The sequence below is a fragment of the Hippoglossus stenolepis genome, chromosome 1 (assembly GCF_022539355.2).
Source record: "Hippoglossus stenolepis isolate QCI-W04-F060 chromosome 1, HSTE1.2, whole genome shotgun sequence".
Classification (NCBI taxonomy): domain Eukaryota; kingdom Metazoa; phylum Chordata; class Actinopteri; order Pleuronectiformes; family Pleuronectidae; genus Hippoglossus; species Hippoglossus stenolepis.
The window spans coordinates 29,311,970-29,331,864 of NC_061483.1; the positions used below are offsets into that span (position 1 = coordinate 29,311,970).

The 19,895-nt window shown below is 39.6% G+C and overlaps 1 protein-coding gene across 1 annotated transcript; it reads right to left on the reverse strand.

Annotated features, from left to right (window-relative positions):
- Positions 1–1,846: 1,846 nt before the first annotated feature.
- On the reverse strand, positions 1,847–19,486 carry vps35 (VPS35 retromer complex component). Its single transcript, XM_035152251.2, has 17 exons — positions 19,349–19,486; positions 17,158–17,256; positions 16,466–16,562; positions 15,274–15,397; positions 13,767–13,949; positions 11,497–11,716; positions 10,365–10,448; positions 9,343–9,452; positions 8,699–8,795; positions 7,651–7,799; positions 7,092–7,299; positions 6,146–6,301; positions 5,671–5,793; positions 5,401–5,580; positions 4,337–4,576; positions 3,581–3,724; positions 1,847–3,436 (listed from the first exon to the last, which is right to left on the reverse strand). The coding sequence occupies exons 1-17, from the start codon at positions 19,349–19,351 to the stop codon at positions 3,257–3,259; spliced, it is 2,397 nt and encodes a 798-aa protein (XP_035008142.1). The 5' UTR covers positions 19,352–19,486; the 3' UTR covers positions 1,847–3,256.
- Between the last annotated feature and the right edge of the window lie 409 nt (positions 19,487–19,895).

A 19,895-nucleotide genomic window follows, 5' to 3' on the forward strand; every position in this document is an offset into this window, starting at 1 on the left:
TGTAGAGCTAAATCTTTTGGTTTTAGGTTTGTTTGTTCTTTTTAAATCGGATTACTGTCCTCACCTTTGTGAAATATGTAAGCGCCACATTTTGAACTAGTCTGATGTGTCTCTGGAGCCTTGCTGTTCATATTCATCTTACAGAGTTTTTTTTGTTACGACCGCCCAGGAAACAATTATCGATTCGCCTATGTTCGTGAACGCACCCTATGCTAATTCATTAAGGACTTCCCAATGCTGCTGCAGCTTCTTTAAAGGTCGTAACACTGAAGTAAGCTTTAGGGAACCATCAGGGAATGTTAGGGGACCTGTTTGCTGGGTTCCCCATACCGTGCAGATATGTTATTATTATTATTGCTGTTATTTTTATTTACTTTGCTTACTAACCATGAGACTTCACAGGAAGCAATTAGGAAGCAATCCATTAACATTTAGCAAATGTTCCCCCTGATGTTGTCTTTATGAGAACCCATAGACTGTACAGGAGTGTTTAAAAACCAGAAAGCTTTAGGAACCATCAGGGGATGTAGGCCTATTTGCTGGTTTCCTTCTTTGGTGGTGTCATTTTAAGAAAACTGTATTTATTCATATTATTTAATAATTGTTTATTTACAGCCTACTTTCTCAAGTCGCAGCACAGGTCATGCAGTCAAACAATATATCCCTTGTAAAATCCTGTCTGAGTATTATAATCCATAGTTCAGTGTTTTGGCATTTAATAAACAATTGAATGTATTAATGTGTCACACTCACTGGTAAAACACCATGACAGACCCCTGCAATGTTTTTAGTCTGAATCCCACTTAATACAGTAAAAATAATAATAACTTTATTTGTACAGTATGAGAATCTGTTGACCCCCATACCTTTCCTTTTTATAGCTGCAAGATCACCATTGCTTCAGTCGAATAATCAGGTGGATTAGAAAACTGACAGCCGGTCAGAAGGACATGACTTCAGTTGCTCTGTTAGGCTACTTTGTTGCTCAATATGTTCAAATATATTTTAACACAAACTAAAATATGATGTCAAGAATCTTTCTAAACGTATCTAATGACAGAGCCACAGAAGGCCTCACATCCCTTCACCACCAGCCAGGTTGAAATGGGAAAGAACTGTACAATGAATATGGAAAAAATATATATTAAAATGTAACTATGTTGAATATCTATTTGTTTCCCCAAAATGCACTTGAGTAACTGTAAAATGTGGCAACATAACAGTTGAGTTTTTACAACAAAAGAGTTGAAGTTTAACACAATTCCTTCTGTTTGTTAGGAAAAGTGGCTTATTTTCATCCTTCGCAATTTTTCCCCATCCATTCTTCAAATTACTTAAATTGAATAGGCATCAATTGTTGTCATTCATCTAACACTTAACCATATCGTACCAGCTCTAGTTGTATCAACATTTATATCTAATCGTCTTGCAGGTTTTAAATATATTGCATGTGTTTCCTCATGAAATCTATATTGTACGACAATTTACTACAGGCATGTACAGTATACAAATATGTGGACGGTTTACCACATCACGTCAGAGTTGAAATGCAATTTTATGCGATGCCTTGAGTCAGTCTGATTTACTGTTCACATGTTTTGTGCAAGTCATCAGACAAACAGGCCAAAGGGGACACATTTAGTTTTTTGACAATATTCTTAGACTGACCAGGAATTTTTGGAATCTCACCTTCAGGGTAAAAAATTTGATGTTATCATAATTCAAGAAAAAAAACATACAAGATAATAACATAAGCCCAAAATATATGACAGCCAGTCAATATATTAATAATGATAAGATTTTATTATATTCATATGCGGTGTGTAAAATTAACAAAATGCAAATATTTATTGTTAATTTCAATTTTATTTCAGTAAATGACAATGATATTTGCTATTTAATCTTCTTTATCTGATTTACAAGTGGGTTTACACACAGATTCAAAAAGGGAGAGAAATTGGTGAAGAGTGTCTTCAACAAATCAACAATAGCTAAAAATAAAAAGAAGAGAGATCAGCAGACACTGTCAGATGCTGCAGCAAATAATTCCAAAATTTTACACACAAACAGTACATGGTTACGTACTCAGTATGGCAAGTTGTCAAGCATCTACAATCCTGAGGAATTGCTGCAGCTCCCCCAGGATTTCACAGAATTTGTTTTGACAAAGTCAGACATTATAGTTGGTGGGATCAATGTAGAGTAAATTGGGCCTTATGGTACAAGCATACTAGAGCATGCAAATACATGCTGCAGTTCTGAACGTGTCAATTCATTGATGAGAAGTCCAGATATAAACTAATACACATGATATGGAGAGACAATTATGATGGAATCAAAAAGAAGCACTACTAAGAAGTGAGAGGATATAGGATCTTTTGAAAAAATATGAAATATTTCCCACATACAAATGACTAGACTTTAGGTTGTTAACTTGCAGCCCAGCTGGGATGGCGTAAGAACTGAGGTTCATGCAATGCTGGCACAATCATTAACTGAACTGACATAAGTTCCCACAGTCAAAGCATGATGTGATGAAAAGGTGCTCCACTCCGAAACATTGGTCTGTTTTTTTAGTGGGAATAAAAGTATCTGTGTCATTCCTGCAGGGCCAAAGTTTTCATGTGGTTCAATTTGTTTAGACTTGGTCGGTGCCATCCTGTTTACAATGTGCCACAAAGCCATCCTAAAGAACAGCAGAGTTATTCATTATTCAGATTTGGAAACTAGCTCACGTGTTTCACAGCTGTAACACAACTACAATGTTATGTAGCCTTTATACGCTCAGCTAATAAATCCACTTTTCTGTATGGAAAGATGTGAACAAGTGAGGGGTTGATGACTCAGTGTATACACCTATCACAGCTAGTAAGTCTACTATCAACAATAACGTGATGCAGGTTAAAGATAAATTGGTCAAGTATGAATTCATAAAGGAATGATGCCTGAGACTTGCCACATTTGCAAATCGAAGCTAAGTACAATGTTGCTGACACACATTTCTTAAAATGTAACATCTCCAACCAGTTGCAGAGAATAGTTCTGCTCTTAAGGGAAAGTGAGGAGAAAATGATGCCAAAAATGAATAATAATAATAATAAAATAAAAAAAATAAAGGGCTGAGTTCTTTTAGCATTTCTTGATGTTTATTTTTATCCCTCGCCTTTGTGTGTCCTTGTGAGTGTGTGTAGTTTTATACTCATAATATAGTGAGACATCTATGGATGGGCTTCTCATCCTTCCAACCTGCCTAGTTTTAAAGGACCAGGCCCTCATAAGCAGGACCCTCGGACTCAGGGGATTCCCTCTGCAGGCGAAGATGCTCCAGTGTGTTGTGGAAGTGTTTGTTGATCTGCTCCGTTTCCTCACTTGCCTCCAGATTGGGAAGATCTTCCCTTATCTTTTGGATCAGCTGATTTAATACCTGGACAGTCACCTGGATGGTTGGAGGATGGAGGACATTATATGTGTGAAGTGATGTTTACAGAACTTGTACAGACTGCGTTAACATTATATAGAAGGAAATGTCTATGTGATTTATTATTTTTGGTGTGGAAATTTGACATTTGTGGTGTCCTACCGCGTCGTTTTCTCTCTCATAGAAGCAGACGTATCTGTTGAGGATTTCAATGAAAAGCTGGACTTGCAGCGATGGGTCCATGCACTGGTTGGCAATCTTCAGGGCTTTCTTTAGACACTCCATCACCCGCTTACCATCGCGTATCTAAAAGGTGCAACAGTACTAGTTAGCCACAACAGCTGTTGAAACAGATTTAAGTGTCCATACCATGATCTTTCAAACTTCCTAGAATCATGTATATTATTGAGACATAGTAGTTTGAAAATCGAAAATCTTTTACTAATCTGCATTTTTCATTATTCTGTAACATCTGCTCCCATCATGGATTTAAAGTTTCATTGTGTGGACGCCATTAAAACAACAACCTAACTCACACAGAATGTGCTGGGGCACATACTCACAGCACAACACATTTAGTTCCCTTTGGCATACAAATATACATTCAGTCAGTCTGAGCTCGGTCTATCACTTTACATAAAAATGGACAAAGTGTCTCAACTTTCTCCCATTGTACAAAATGGAAGCCAAAACATGTCAGCTATGGGGGCCGCCATCTTTCACTGTTGATGCCATTTGGAGCCACAGTACGCACCGTGGTTATCATTGTGTGGAGCAGTGGGCTAAAGTTCCAGTTAATTAAATCATCAAACCAAATGAGTCAATCATGACATATTACACTGTTTTTATAGCAACAAATAACTGGTCAATATGAGCAAATCACATTTATATCTGTTTTTGCATATATCTCAAACACACCTCTTCACCGTTTTTTTCAGTGCTGCGACCTGACCAGAAGAGATGGGCGCAGATGCTGACGGCTCGGCACTGGTCAGGCTTCTTCAGGAGCTTGGAGGCAGCTAGCGCACACTGAGTCCTCAGTGGCTCGTGGTTTTCCTCACTGAAACAACGCATTCGCTCAAAGGTACCGATGATTAGTGTGATGGCTGCCAACTGGGCTTTGGAGTCACTTATCTCATCCTCATACAGGGAGAAGGCCTGGTGAGGAGGGGGAAGGATTGAGCAATAAGAGAAATAAGGGGAAAGGTGGGGTCAGTGAGGAAGGAGAGAGAGAAGAATACAAATAAGACAAAGGATGGTGAAAGGAGAGAGCTACAGAATAAGTCTTTTAGATTAACAGAGAGACAAAACAAAAAATATATATAAATAACTGAAATCACCATGGTTGCCTCGGGAATGTTTTAAAATAGCTTTTCAGCCTTGGGCTAGTAAACCTATTTTGAATGAAACTGCTCAGAGATGCTTATCTACACAAACCCCCAAACAATGCTTAAATTCATATTTACATTTTTTAAACATTTCACTCATCCCAACAACATCAAATCCTCTGCCTTATTGGTCAAAACCTCTCCTTGTGTAATGTGACACTGCTGCGGCATGGAGCCAACTTTCTATTTATGAATGTAGGCATCATTGCTGATATACAAAAATGAACCAAGTAGGTTTAAGGTCTATAAAACAATGGCATGAACAATGGAGCCAGTGGGAAAGTTATGTATTCAGTGTGTGCCTGAACTCTGTGTATCTACTGTATGAAATGTGCAACAGCAACTGTAGCTTTCACCCTAATCCATTGTACTTGAATATAAGGCCAAAAGGAGACACGGTTTGTTGTTTTATATAGAAATGTATCATCATGGAATAAACCCCTTTATGTGTATCATCTCGTTTACAAGAGGGTCCTAACACTTGGTTTTAATCTTCGTTCACTTTCACACCTATACTTTGGCTGCTTTCAATGTGTGGACATGATGTAAGGCTGAACTCTCAAGAGAGTCAAAGAACTGACAGTCTTTTACTACCTGGGACATGAACTCATATGCTACAGTCTCATGGTTCTCAAAGCCGATCTCGCCTGCAGCCAGCGCCCCCTGCAAGAAGAGTCGAAGAGGCAGCTCAGCAAGCTCAGCCTTGATAAGTGCACTGATGGTCTGGTGGGCGAAGGAAAAGATCTTCTGACACTTCTTTTCCCACTTGTCATCCTGAGGACAGACACATTTGGGATCATTTAATAACAGTACAGAAAAGACCACAAAGCATGTGAGGTGGAGTGAAAAGTGTGGTTTGCTCACCAGTGAGGAGGTTTCCTTGTATCTGAAGGCCAGCTGGTAGGCAGCGAACACCAGAGGAGGGAGTGTGTAGCGAATCCTTTGGTTTCCACCGGCGCCAAAGTGTTTTCGGGCTGTGTTCAGAATCTGACCACAAAAATCTGAAAGTTACCTTCAATTAACAAAACAGACGTATTGTCTGCCAACCATGTTTGGGATCAGTAAGTTAAAGAACTATGACAAAAATTCAAAATTTGCTGTCAATTTTCAAAGTTTTAAATACAGTTTCCTACTTTTAAGGCAGCTACTGTTAGCATTAATTTTCATTCAGTAAATTAATATATAAATTAATTCCTCACAGTTCAAAAGTCTTAATTGACCAAGGAGGGAAAATACTTTGAAAAGAGGAAACACTATAGTATAACTTCCAAAGTATTCAGCAGTAATATAAAGGCCAGCACAGTAGAATGTGGTAAAATCTACTACATGAGATACTCACAAGGTACTGTTGATCTGGATCTTCAGAGTGGAGAAGGTGGATGAAACGACCCACAAGGCTTTGCTCCTCAGCAAAGTCCTCAGGGTCAGGATCATCAGCTGGCTGGTCTGGCTGGTCCTGGATCAGCGTGGATGCCAAAGTCAAAATGGAATCCACCTAAAGACATCAGAGAGGGAGAGATGATTTAATTTTCAACATTTTTCCCACTGCTTTTGGCTGAGAGAGTGAATCACTCTGAGGTCATGTGTCAGAGGCCGGCATCAAGCAGCTCAAGTGAGTCAGAGTAGCAGGAGAGGACCACAGTCAGGAGTTAACCTGAATAAACACTAGGTAATGCTGCCCTGTTCTCGCCAATTTATCTGATTCTACATCTAATCATAGTTCTCTACAGTTGGGTATATGTCTAGACTCCTCTTAACCTTTTCCATCAAGCATAAACCTGGCTTCAGGTCTTGCCAATGCAAGACTAGTCAATTTTGAGTAGTTGTGTAAAAAACAAACGGACAAAACCTAGAACTTGAGACCTGATAATAAAAACATAAAATAAAATGCCAGAGGAATAGAAACTAGATAAATGACAGAATTACTATTTTTAAAAAATAGCCTTCCTCTAAAAGTGAGGACTGATTTAAAATAAGGACCAGAGTTTGAGTATAATGATCTGTCTTTATTTAAATTGTATTAGATTTAAATTGGCATTTGAGTGATGATTTGAGGGTGTAGTTTTGTTGCTGTTGAAATATATTTCATTATGAAATTAGGTTTCTCTGTTATTCAGCCTCTCTAACAGTTTCAACACAAACAGAATATTATAACCTTCATGAATGTAGGATTCATTTCAGGACCAGTGTGTAAGACTGTATTACTCTTAGCTTAGAGTGTACCTAATAAACTACAAACTAGTGGAGTGACATCCTTGTGCTGTAGTGTTAGCTTGGAATCTGACCTGTTCCTGGGCCACAATGGTGGTGTTGTATTCCAGCGTGTTGCTCAGCACGTAGCAACTCATGCTCTTGCGTGACTCGTAGTCAAAGTACTCGAAGAGAGGTGGAAAGTGCTTGAGCTGCAACACGGTCAGGATGTTGTTGTAGGTGTCCACTGGGATCTTCAACAGTCTGGTGAGCTCCTTTGACACTGCACTGCTGGTCGCTATGCTGCAAGTGGGATAAAGCGTATGCACAGTGGTATCCAGCTTCCTGATCATTTTCCACTCTCATGCCAACTGAAATAACTTCCAGTTTTTTGTTATTTGACTAAAGACTGCATTTGCAACTACTTGAGAAGTTTATGTTTTTTATGTTTTAATAATACCACCCTCCAACCCTGCTATTTGACCAATCTTAGGCCTTACAGCTTAGAAGAATGACTGTATAACATTAATAAATTGACAAATCTTGAACCCACCTATAAGACCTTGTAATATGGTGGTACCCCATGACGATTCAGAACAGCCCAAATACACAGCATTAACTTAAACCCCGTGTTTCAAGTGTATGGAGACTTACTGTTCCAAGTTGAGCTTGTTGAATATCTCCACAGTGCTCTCCAGGACCTTATCTACATAGTCAACACGGTCAGGGTAACATTTCATGGCCAAATTGATGAGGGACACTTGGAGAGAGACCACGTCCTCTGATGGCATGTCCTGGCGAGACTGAAGGAGGTGGAACATACAATACAAGCATCAGCATAGTCAGTCCAGCATTTGTTTGAAACTTTAACTTGAGGTCAGTAGAGCTTGAGAGGGACAGTGTAGTAAGAACATTCTGCTGGTTTATCATACTGGAGGGAGCTGACAAGACTGAAAGTTCAAAACCCATGTAGATCAGTAATTGGATGATTAGATTTACTCCACTTTTTTGTTTTATCTCATGTGTAAACATCTCTCTGCACAACCAGCTGCTACACTCTGCATTGAACCCACTTCCTGTCGCTCTGTGAGCTTTGCTCAGGCAAAATAAAGATTAGTTCAATCATGCCCAGCGTTCTCATACAGATAAACTGGTAGCTCCTTAAATGAGGACAAATAAACATTAGGTTTGACACTTCAGCCTTGCCCTTTGTCTAAATTCTACCTACCTAAGAAAGTGAATTGCAAACAGATGAGCCTGCATCAGCAACACAATGACAGTGGGCATGACTGAGTCAGTTTCCTGAAACCCACGCTTGTGTAGAAAATGAGCAGCGAAAACCAGGAACAACAGCTATCAAAACAGCCAACAGCAAAAGCAAGTAGCAGCGGAGTCAGTTTTATTGGAACCAGAAAAGCCTGTTTTTTTAAATAATAAAGTGCAGTCATCAGGCCCTCCACTGCTTGTCCTTGAGTTGAGTGAAGTGACTGCAATCAATTGTTATTACTGGGACTGTTACAGAAAGGTGATTCAGGGAAAGTGGAGTAGAAGGAGAAAAAACACATGTGGCTATTGATCATGTTAAATAAAAATCACCTTTTCTGAAATAAATCCTGCCTGAATGCGACTTAAACCAGCATTTTTATATTCTTACATACTAATTAAATTGTCTTACACAGCAGGTTAAACTAATATAACCTACCTGAATGACAGTGGCCACTTGTTGAGAGAAGATGTCAAACAGTTTGATCTCAGCTGGAATGCCGGGGCCGTCTTCTCGATGAGCAAACAGAGCGAGTCTGAAAAAAAAAATGAAAAAAAGATTAGAGCTGAGTAGATTTCTGCTGTTAAGGTCACAAACAGGGAGCAAATAGGTCGTCTTGTTTATTCTTCGTTATAGTTTAATAATAAATCCACTTTTTTCTTTAGTAAAACAACATGTACAGTCACTTTATTTTACCATCTGGTGATCCAGGACACTATTATATAACATTAACCACGGAAGAGGTTATTTCTCTTTTACAGAAAAATACATTAAAACTTTTATATACATATAATGTTTGAGACATAATGGTGAGGGTCTGTAGTTAGATTATACTGAAATATTATACAATATTTTACACTGTGTTTCTCTTCATTAGTGTCTTTTGCTCATCTATTATATTGGATATTATATTGAATGTATTTTTCAGTCACTACAGGGACACAAACAATCCATATCAGTTAATGTAAAATTAGTTCATTTTGCTTTAACAAAAGCTGCAAATGCAAATATTGACAACAAAAAGGTATTTAGAGAGTTTCTATTTTTTTGACTTAGTTGGTTTACACTGAATCCGACTGTACCTGTCAATGAGGGCGATGATGATGTTCTTGACATTGACGTGTTGATGAAGCTCAGCACAGGAGCGCAGGAAAGGGTTCAGGGTCTGAAGGTGGAACTCATCGGGAAAAACCTGACAAGACAAGAGTTTTTTAGACCCGAACTTTGGAGCTGGGCTTTTATATTATCTATTTATCTATGAAACTAAAATGAAGGTTGGAGTTTCAAACAAGAAACTGACAATGTTATAATTCTAGTTGTATTTAGGATTCAAGGGCTGGTTGAATATCATTTTATAGCCATCGGTAATTTGTCTTTAAATTAACATAACATTTTCACTGACATAAAATCAAAATAGACCTTTCATATATGATTTGGAAACAAATTTAGATGTTAAGATTCTTATTTATCATGAAACACCATCAGGGAGGGGTATATCTGCAGTGTCTTTCCATTTTGGAACCTCTAACCTACAGACACAGACCCTGATCAGACCATATAATTAAACACTCACATAAACTTTCCAACTACAGGGGCTGGGGTTCAGACAGGATGAAAAAAATGTATCCATCTGTCCCTGTGGTTGTATCGAGTCCAAACCAGATCCAATAACTACCAAATAAAATTCTGATTTCCCCTCCACCTTCTGCTCACCAATATGTGCACTCTTTCTATTTCTCTCCATTTTGTTTTGTCGTTTCCTCTCCTTATATAGGGACTTATAAAATAACATGTTAATCAATACATTTCCATAACTAATAGAAAAAAGGTTCACTGAAGCCAGTCAGCCCAGAGCTTGTGTCAAACCAGTCAACTTCAAGCCTGCCTATCAAAATGTGTTGTATCCACTGGGATAATTTCTACGTAAAGTAACATGAGGCCAGTGTTTGAAGAAGTCAGCAGGCTGCTGGGATCACTCGCGTTCATGTGATAGTGAGTGTAACAAAGAAACTGTATTGAATGTGGATTGGTCAAGTCCACATCATGGCCAGAAACAGATCAGTTCAATAAGGTCAATGGTGGCATCAACACAGAGGGTTAATACCTGAATGATGCACTCCATTAGATACTCCTGAGCCAACGGGTCTCTGCAGTTCACAACCTGCTCCAGCACTCCAGCAAGAACAATCTGTGCAGAGGGAAAACAGAGAGATATCAATTTACCCACATAGTTTTGTAATTGTACATTACGTAACAAGATACAAGTAAAAATAAATAACACTGGCTTATTCATGCAATTATTAAATCAGTTAACGGAACTGATGCTGTTATGAGAGCAGACAGAGGCCCTACCCCGGTATTAGTGTGGTCTTATCAATTAAGTGCTCTATGAGTATATATGAGGGCAGATTTTTCACTGGCAAAAATCTAAAATTATTTTCAAAACCAAAATGTAATCAGTTCATCTTTGAGTCCAAGTGAACGTTTGTGCCAAATTTTAAGATCAAGTTCAAAAGCGTGAGAGGGACGAACAACCTGCAAACAAAATGCCTCTGGCTGTGGCTGTCCAAAAAGTAACAGTGCGTTAACCTAAAAAGTTATATACTTATGTAAATTACCGTTTACAGCATTTGTAAACAAATTTAATATATAATTAACACAATATATGTTTGTTTGATAAAACAAACAGTTACACGATATAGTATTTTTATTTAATGTAACAAAAAAGGGCTTATTCTGTCTACAGTAATAGAATAGAAACTGGTTACAGTTTTAAATGCATTCAGCTGATGCATACTGTCATTACACTTAAGTGCTAATATACAATTCACACATAACTTCCCTATCCAATCACATATATATATGTGCAGTAGATTTTCCCTTTCAGTCACAAAAACAATATTTCAGAGTGGAGTGGTTGTAGAAAAAACTGTCAACGTGTTTTGGTAAACTGATGAAGAACTCATCTAGGAACACAAAAGGAACCTATTTAACCTACCAATGTAGTAATTCTGAAGCAGGATCTATGCAATGCACAGCTGTGAACCAGCTTCTTGTGTCAGTCTACAAACTTAACACTAACTTAGGCTGCTGTTGATGCAGAGCTCGCCGCAGAGCTGGGACTTCCACAATTTGATTTGGATCCCCTGTTCAGCAGTTCACATTTTAGTCATTTTCACCATCCACATTCAAACTGAAAGCTCCTGTTTAGTTAAGTGTTACAGCCAAACACATACCTGTTTGTACTTGTCCACATTGACACCCTCCAGCTGGCTAAGGCGAACTAGGTTGGTGCCAACCAGAATCCTAAGTTCTTGTCGTTCCTTTTCTCTCTTTTCTCTGTCTCGGCTGTGACCCTGATGCTGCATTCGGACCCACAACTTGTTCATTTCCGCAAAGTTCAGCAGGACAAAGTCAATGGAGTCATTGATATCACCGGTCATCTCCTCTGATCCCCTGTGGAGTAAAGACATTTTATTACAAGGAAGCTTGTAAAATTAAAAGCATCATTTGAGTGCTTAACTATTGTGTGTATGTACACTATATTTGTCTCACAACAGTTTCATAATGATATATATATTATTTTTTAACCACATAACAGATCTCTAATGTAGTGTTTTTTACTCTGATGCTTCACCGTAGACCTGTGTGCAGGTCTCTCTCTCTCTCACTCACTCACACACACACACACAAAGCAGATTCAGCACAAACTCTATAGATACCATTGTCAGTGTGCACGTTCATGTAACAAGCATACATTTCTAAGCAGGCAGACCTCAGCTTAACAGCAAACCAGTTCTGTAAGAGGCAGATACCCTAATCTCCTGTAAGGTGCATAAGCACAAATAACAGTCAGAGCCTCAGAAACTTGCAGTCACAAGGAGAAAACCCTTGCATTCATTGGGGTGAAGTTTAGGATGACAACTCTGAATACTCGTCAATATCTAGCCAGCACATCCCAGCCTAGAGAGAGTACAGCCCCTCTCCAGGAGTTTGGTTTCACAGCCAGTACTGTGCGTGGAACCCAGTCCAACTATATCTACTTGGTACTGCTCCATCTCCGACACCTACTCTCCCCTACAGAGAGGTGTTATTTCACATCACACGGACCAGTCTCCCATGCCAGGGATCGGTACAACCAGGTCCCTGCTACCCAATTCTTATCCCTGCAGGTGGAGGGCCCACAGGGTGGTGACCCTGTGTAAGTTGAGCTGTGCCTGACTGGACCTGTCTACCAGACACTTGGCAGTGAATTCCCCTCGCAGGTCTGACATTACGAGGGGAGCACAGTTTCCATGTATAAACTGGACAAAATGAAACATTCCCCATATTCACCATTCTTTAGGATTGTTTGTTCTCAAATCTAATGACACCTTTTCTACGTTTATTAGAATCATAAGAGAGTTTTTGTTATATGTGTAATTCAGACTGTGAAAACAGGAGACACAGAGTTCAGGAGGTGTCCTGGTGGCTCAAAGATAAAGCTCCTGGTTTGAGACCTTTGTTTTGTTGAGTGTTATCTTCCTGTTAGTAAGTTATTCTTCATTATTCTATTTTTCTATAATGCATGAATGTCAAGCAATGAGCTTCGAACCCGTAATTATCTACAGCTTTAATTAACATGATGGATTTGTTTAAACTGAGCTTGATTTAAGGGGGAGTTAGTGGGGGGAGTTTCCAACATACAGGACATTCTTGCTGTGAGAAAAAAGTCCTGACCACTCTTACACCACCAACAGCTCTCCCAACATGTGCTGCATTCAGGGTGTTAGAAAAGAGATGCATTTCAGTGTCATTGAGTTAATAGTTTATAGAACTAATTTAAATGAAGGGTGATCCGATTGATCGGTCACTCTAATTAGTTTGATAAGCATTTATAGAGATCTCAGAGCAGATGGTGGAAATAGCTAACGAGTGAAGCATCTTGCATCTCCTCTCATCTCTGGTGTTAATGCCTTTCTTCATCATCTATCTGTGAATTGAAAACATCAGATTTCATCACAGTCAGAGGAAGTTCAAGTGTGTGTCCTGGTCATATAGTTCAGTTATAAAATCCTGCACAGCGTCACTCATGCCGCTGCTGATAGCGCAGGTGAAGCATGTGTCAAAGACACAGGCTGATACAGGAGTTTAATGTGGTGCTGAATTGAAAAAACAAAAAGGAACAACTTGACAGTAATAATGGACATTTACTAACAAAATTGTGAGTAGGATTCAGCTCTGTAGTGTTTATTTGCATATAGAGTGAGCAAGATCTATTGTATGTGGTCAATTGGATCACCCAAGACGCATGTTAATCAGGAGTAAACAGGTCCATAGACCCTGTGATTGTATCGGCCGATACTACTCCAAAAGGATCACTGATTGGCGATTGGCCCCCAAAATCCTGATTGAAACAACCTTAACTTAAATGCAAACTAAAAGTGACCAAAGGGGTGGTCAGGCCAGGACAACATGCTCTGAGAAGTGATTGGAGATACAAAGAGAAAAGGCTTGACTGACTTACTCTGGCTGCTCTCCATCATCCGGCAAGATATTGCGGGTGCACTGCAACAGGTAGTTTCTGAGGAAGAGACCTCTGAGTGGGTGCTGGACACCACGACACATCTCAACCAGGTCCTTCAAGATGTCCTTACGAGACTGGGGGAAGGAGCGAACGTACACCACACCCACTGTGATTAACAGATACCTGGGGAGAGAAGGGCAAAGCAAAGAGTCTTGATCTGATAAAATGTTCATTTTTGCCAACACTTTAAGTATGAACCCGGATCAAACACCAGTATGAAGCATGTGAAGACATAGAGGTATAGACAGTGCACTGCTTTTTCATTTCATACACACCATGTTCCGTGAAGGATGTGTTTTTACTAGTTTTATAGTTGTATATTCTGATATAGGGACATAGCAGAATCAGAAAACTCCATATAATCCACATGTATTGAACAGTTCCAGTTAACCTTTTTTCATTTCCACACTACCAAAACCAGAGGGAACTTATACAGAACCAGACTTGTACAGAACCACACTTGAGTAAAGTTTGAAGTAATATAACAGAAGTTGCTGGGACAACTTTGAGTTTAAAAGGTGTAAAAGCTATTTGTTAATTTGTTTGTTAGTTTTACTAATATTCATTAATTATCTGAATGTGGATAACTTATTTATAATGACATTCAAATGATATTTACTTTATTTAGACTAGATTTTTTAGGAAGCTACAGGTAGTGACGTAGGCTCAACCTGGAGTTTGACCAGCAGTTTGCAATCCAACTCCTCAGATGGCCGGCTAGTCGATTTGAAACATTATCCAGGGGAAAACTATATTATCACAGCAAGAGCTTCATGCAATTTACTACTGGCTGAGCTAAATACATAACAATTACATGTTTTACTATATTATTAATATTTATTACATTACTACTTCAAATATATAAAATTTCATTAAAAATAAATACATACAAATCAAAATGAACAGAGGTAGTGTGGTCAATAACAATTTGATTAGCATATTCATTGACCAATATGAAATCATCCCTCCCCACAACCGTTAAATGTTAATTATTTACGATAATCCAAGGTTTCCTTTGCTGACTAGTAGATCATTTTTGCTTGGTGACAAAAGAGACAGATTAAATAAATCATTTGAACTGTTAACGGTTAACTCTGTGTTTACTTTTCTGTGTTAAATATTTTAATTTCAATTTGTCTGACTATAATTTGTTCTTCATGTAATGGCCTTCAATAGTCAAAGAGTAGGGCAAGCTTGATGCGAACATTGCTAGTGTGTCAATAGAGGCTGATAGTGACAGTAGCCCCATCCAGGTAAATAATCACAGGTCACCAAAGTAAATAAAAATACAAACTCAATGCTAAACCCTGATAATCATTGTTTCACATCAGTGTCTGAGTAGAGGCTCAGAGATTCACAGTCAGAACACAGACTGCAAGGCCTGTCTATATTTAAATATCTGAAGCTACTTCCTGATTGATGGTAGTTCAGTTCAGGTGATACTCACAGTCTGGGGATGATGTTCCCTGCATACTGGACCAGCTCATACAGATCGGCTACCTTGCGTCCCTTCGCAAACTCATCAGTCAAATAAACCTCCAGGTAGTGGAGTTCGTCAGAGATGGCCATATCTGAAAAGACTGTTAAGGACCAGTAACAATACGTTTTAACAGGCATTACTGCACTAATATGCTGCTCACACTACTCTTATTGCATGGACACAGTGCAAGAGTGATTCCCTGTATGTTGCGTTCACTAATAAACCTAAAAGGTATCTGGGCGTCTTTGGCTGCTCTGGGTGTGTGAGTGTTGTACTGAGCACGTAATTTACATACGGACATAATTTACGGACGTTCTGACGTCAATATGGTCAGAAACATGAGAAAGTTGTTCATTTCTAATTGTAAAGTCCCATTTCTCACAATTGAGAATCTAGTGGTTGTGCCTGCAGGGCTCAGTCTGAAAGATACCAACAGATGTTAGGGACATATCTTCAGTTGTGTACCTTGGCGTCATCAGCTGTTTCTGCCTTTTAATCACAAGATACCCTCCTCTAAGGCAGGCCCACCAGAGGCTGATCAGACCTGGGTGTATGTCCCTCATATCTTGGGGCCCAGATGGGGTCATTCCTCCTGATCCAGAGCCACTGGCTGCAGTGTTCTGCAGTGTGTGATGTTTCTTTTATGTTGTGGCACAGGGCTTGTCCTGATGTTGGATTTTGCAATAATACCCCTGCAGCCAACATCCACTGGGTGCAATATTGCTTTCCAGCCAAGTTGTTCTGCCTCTCATGCCATCTCTAAGGAATTATTTTTTTACATGGGTGACATAAGTGACATTTTCTGAAAAGTTGGGCAAGAATGTCCATCATATCAGGTGTAGTCAAAAGAGGAGCTGTCAATCACCATGTGTGCTGAAGATCCTGATGGAGTTACTTATATTATTTGAATTTTCACCTAGAGTTTATATTTTTCAGAAAGAATATAACAATCAAGATAATTGAATGATTGAAGCTAATTGTTTTCCTGGTGTTACGGTAATACAATCTTGGTTGTCGAGAGAAAGGTCTGCACTATCAAGACAGTCAAACATGTTTAGAGAAGATTTAACATTAATTATGCTGTCAAAGTATAAAGTGAACAAAAAAAACACCATTACAAAGTGTAGTATCGGTCTTCATCCACAACTGCAAAGGATACAGAGCTCATAGTAGCTCTTTGGAGAGAGCATGGAGGTCCTCAGCTCACCCAGCATGTTAGAGGCATGCTTCAGAGCATCCATCAGCTTGTTCTTGTCCTGCAAACCAAGAGTCAAGCTATGAACAAATAGATATGTAGCATAATATCACATGTATGACAAGTATTAACTGTAACCTCTCTTAACTCCCTTGGTATGAATGTCATTAGAAATTGTGGACAGTGTCCATTTACCATGTGAATCTTATTTTAGCTACCCACCCAGGAATATCTTAGTAAGGTCATCCACAGTAGTTTCAATACGCTTTGACATAGATATCCAACAGTATGAACAAATGTCATCTCTAAAATGTATCTTGGTGATCAGACAATATTACTTTTGTTTAAATTGAGGAATTGGAAATTGCTATTTGATCAATAATCAGAGCTGGGCAGTGATTAATTGATCTGAACCCGGCTCACAAAAATGGACAGAAGCCTAACCCCATCCTTAACCTAACTCTTCAGCAGACTGAATGACTCAAATATAGACTTGCAGGGTGAAGACAATAAGTCCTCTTTCACATATGACGAGGAAATCAATTCTCCTGAAGACATCTAATACATGAAATGGAAAATGTCAGTGGTTTCCCCTCAGCTCATCACAAATTATCACCACCATGACAATGATTGTCACAGACTGAAGTCGCCCCTACCAGACATCGCTTCATCTGGAAAGACTGGACCTTGACAGCCTGCACAGCTTCATCCAGAAGCTTCTCCTGCTCATCCTGGGGAGACTGCTGCGTGGTCGGCTGGAAGAGAGAAACACAACTTCTTTAAATGTTGGATGTTTTACATATTAAAAGATATTTTGTTCTGCAGCATTAATCAGGAAAACAGCACTTCATCATAATTTTATTTCTTCATAAGCATAATAACTGGAAAAGAAAAATATTAACAAAAAAGTGAGAGGACTTGATCGATATCACATTATCTGGTTATTATTCTGGAGACATTATAATAAGATCCACACAAACTTAAAGTGTAACTTCACCCTTACATTTTGGCTGAAGTGTTTCTCCCTGGAAATTTAAATAAAAGCCTTAATAATGCACTGCAGGGAGGCGGGGCTAAGACACTGCTAAGACACGCCCATATATCCTCATCTCTTGCTCACCCACACACTGACATAGATACCATAGCTTGCTAAAGCTAAGTTATCTAGGTTGTCTAAGACTCCAGTAGCAGCACACACACTTTTGTGACAGAAGGGGTATGAGGTAAAGGCTTTTCGCCTCCAGAATTTCCTGATGGCCAAGATCACAGTCGTTATGAAACAGCCGGGGCTAAACCATGTCTGAGGGGCGTGGTGGTCCTGAGGCAGCGGTTCAAACGGTGTGTGTGAGAGAGACAGTCAAGGGGCAGGAGAGGATGGGGAAGTCTTTAAATGGTAGACGATGTGGTGGTTTAAAAGGTTTAATGTCAACATAGATGTGAAATTTAGTGCAGCTCTCCATATTCCCACTCACGAACAGTCTCTGGCGGCAGGGGGCCACCCACCCAGGTGTCAAATTTTTTAAATATAGATAAGTAAATATCATGAATTAGAGACGTCCCAAATGGTTGAATCTACATAAAGTCCAATTATTGCTTCTGTGTCAAAGCTACGCCACGTAGCCTACGCACGGGGCCGAGCATTCATAGTCCGCTGTTATCCTCCTCTGGATCTGCGTTCGTGCGTGGATCACAGCAGATATTCAGGCTAAAAACAAGGTGTAAATGACGTCCTTTCGAGATGAATATGAATGTCGGGGCTTACGGACACACTTGGATGACATCACAGGAGCAGTATGGAGGCCTTTTATGTTGTTTTCTGTTGTTTTTTACGTTTGAAGAAGTGGTCACCATTTACTTCAATTGTATTGGATTTGGCAGCAACACTGTTTACCCCTCCAAAAGTGTTCTGTGGACTCAAACACTCCACCCAACCCTACATCGTGGTGAGTAGATAATGAGTGAATTCAATTTTTTAAGTTAACTATCCCTTTAATGTGATATTAAAATAGGCATTTATGTGTTTCATCGTCATCAAAATTAGCTACAGCTCAAAAAGCACATTCAAGTGCAGTATCTCTTTAATGACTTTAAAACTGATGACAAGACATACAAGAGTTTACTGAGGCTTTATTTAGTGTAGCCTACTACCAGTGTTAAGTGTAAGTGAACATGTTCTGTGTTCCAACATGAATAAAACCCAGACTGCACAAAACTAACCCCGAGCTCAGCTTGTCCATTATCTTCCACATGACAACGTGACACAATTAAAAACGAACTACTGTGTTTGAGTGTAACTCGGGCGAGTCTGCGCTAAATACAGTCGTGCATGTGTCGGTACGTAAACATGTCTGAAATGTAAAGGTGTTGTGCTCTCGCAGGGTGGCGGACATGGCGCCGCTGTTAACCAACAGACACCGTTTCCACTTTGTTTTTGTTGAGTTCAGGCCACAACATATAGCGACTGTAACATATGACACAGCAAAGCGGAAGAACATGCTAAACAACAGCTAGCTGTCACCTGCTCCGTCCGGGAAATCTCCGACGCTGGAAATAGAGGCTCGTCTGACCCGACACATTATATGGAGCTGACACGATGGCATTTTTCGTATATATAACGTGGATTAAATGAACATTAGCGAGAGACGGCTAGCTGCAGTCAGTTGGTAGCTTGCTAGCCTCGCTAGCCGCTGTCTGACGTTAGGCCACAGCAGCGCTCACTTTCTAGTCCAATTTTAGTTCCGCCTCACACAGCGGAGTGTGCTTGTTCACACTGACCCACACTGAACACGGACCTGACCCAGGAGCAAACATGAGAACAGAACGAAACAGTGTTAGGAAGGTGCTCACCATGATTATTAGCTGTGTATCAGATCAGTCGGAGAGGCTGGCCTGTCATGTGACCCACATTCACGGTGCCTTCACGGTCCGCTCTCAGCGAGCAGCACATCACAGACCGGGCGTGGCCTCAGCTCCACTGTGGCCAGGATGTATATGCATGAAGTGAGCTGAACATCTGTACACATGTTGACTGTTCAAGACCCAACGACACAAAACCCCAGGTGGTCACAGTTAATGTAAAAAGTTATGTAACATAGACACATATATTTTGGATTTCCTTACAAGGAACCTGACGTCAGCACGCCATCCTTATAAGTCAGGAACTTCACCCTTTTTTATTATTGAACCATTGTCAAATGTCCAAACAATATGGCACTTAGATCAAGATACTGCATATGAAAAGAGGAACAGGTGCAGCTCTGTAAATAGATACATCCTCTGCATATACCTGCCTGTTAGCATTGTTTGTTTACTCGCCTCTGGAAAATCTGCAATAACCATATACACATATCTTTATACAGTATACACTTGTCACTTGGGTTTTACACTCCCGTCC

Bases quoted from the DNA above. Each gene is read 5' to 3' on its own strand.
- vps35 (XM_035152251.2), bottom strand. The intron at 11,717-13,766 runs GTAAGTCAGTCA...TTTACTCCACAG, and splicing joins GATGATGGAGAGCAGCCAGA to GGGATCAGAGGAGATGACCG. The intron at 3,725-4,336 runs GTGTGTTTGAGA...TGCACCTTTTAG, and splicing joins CTGAAAAAAACGGTGAAGAG to ATACGCGATGGTAAGCGGGT.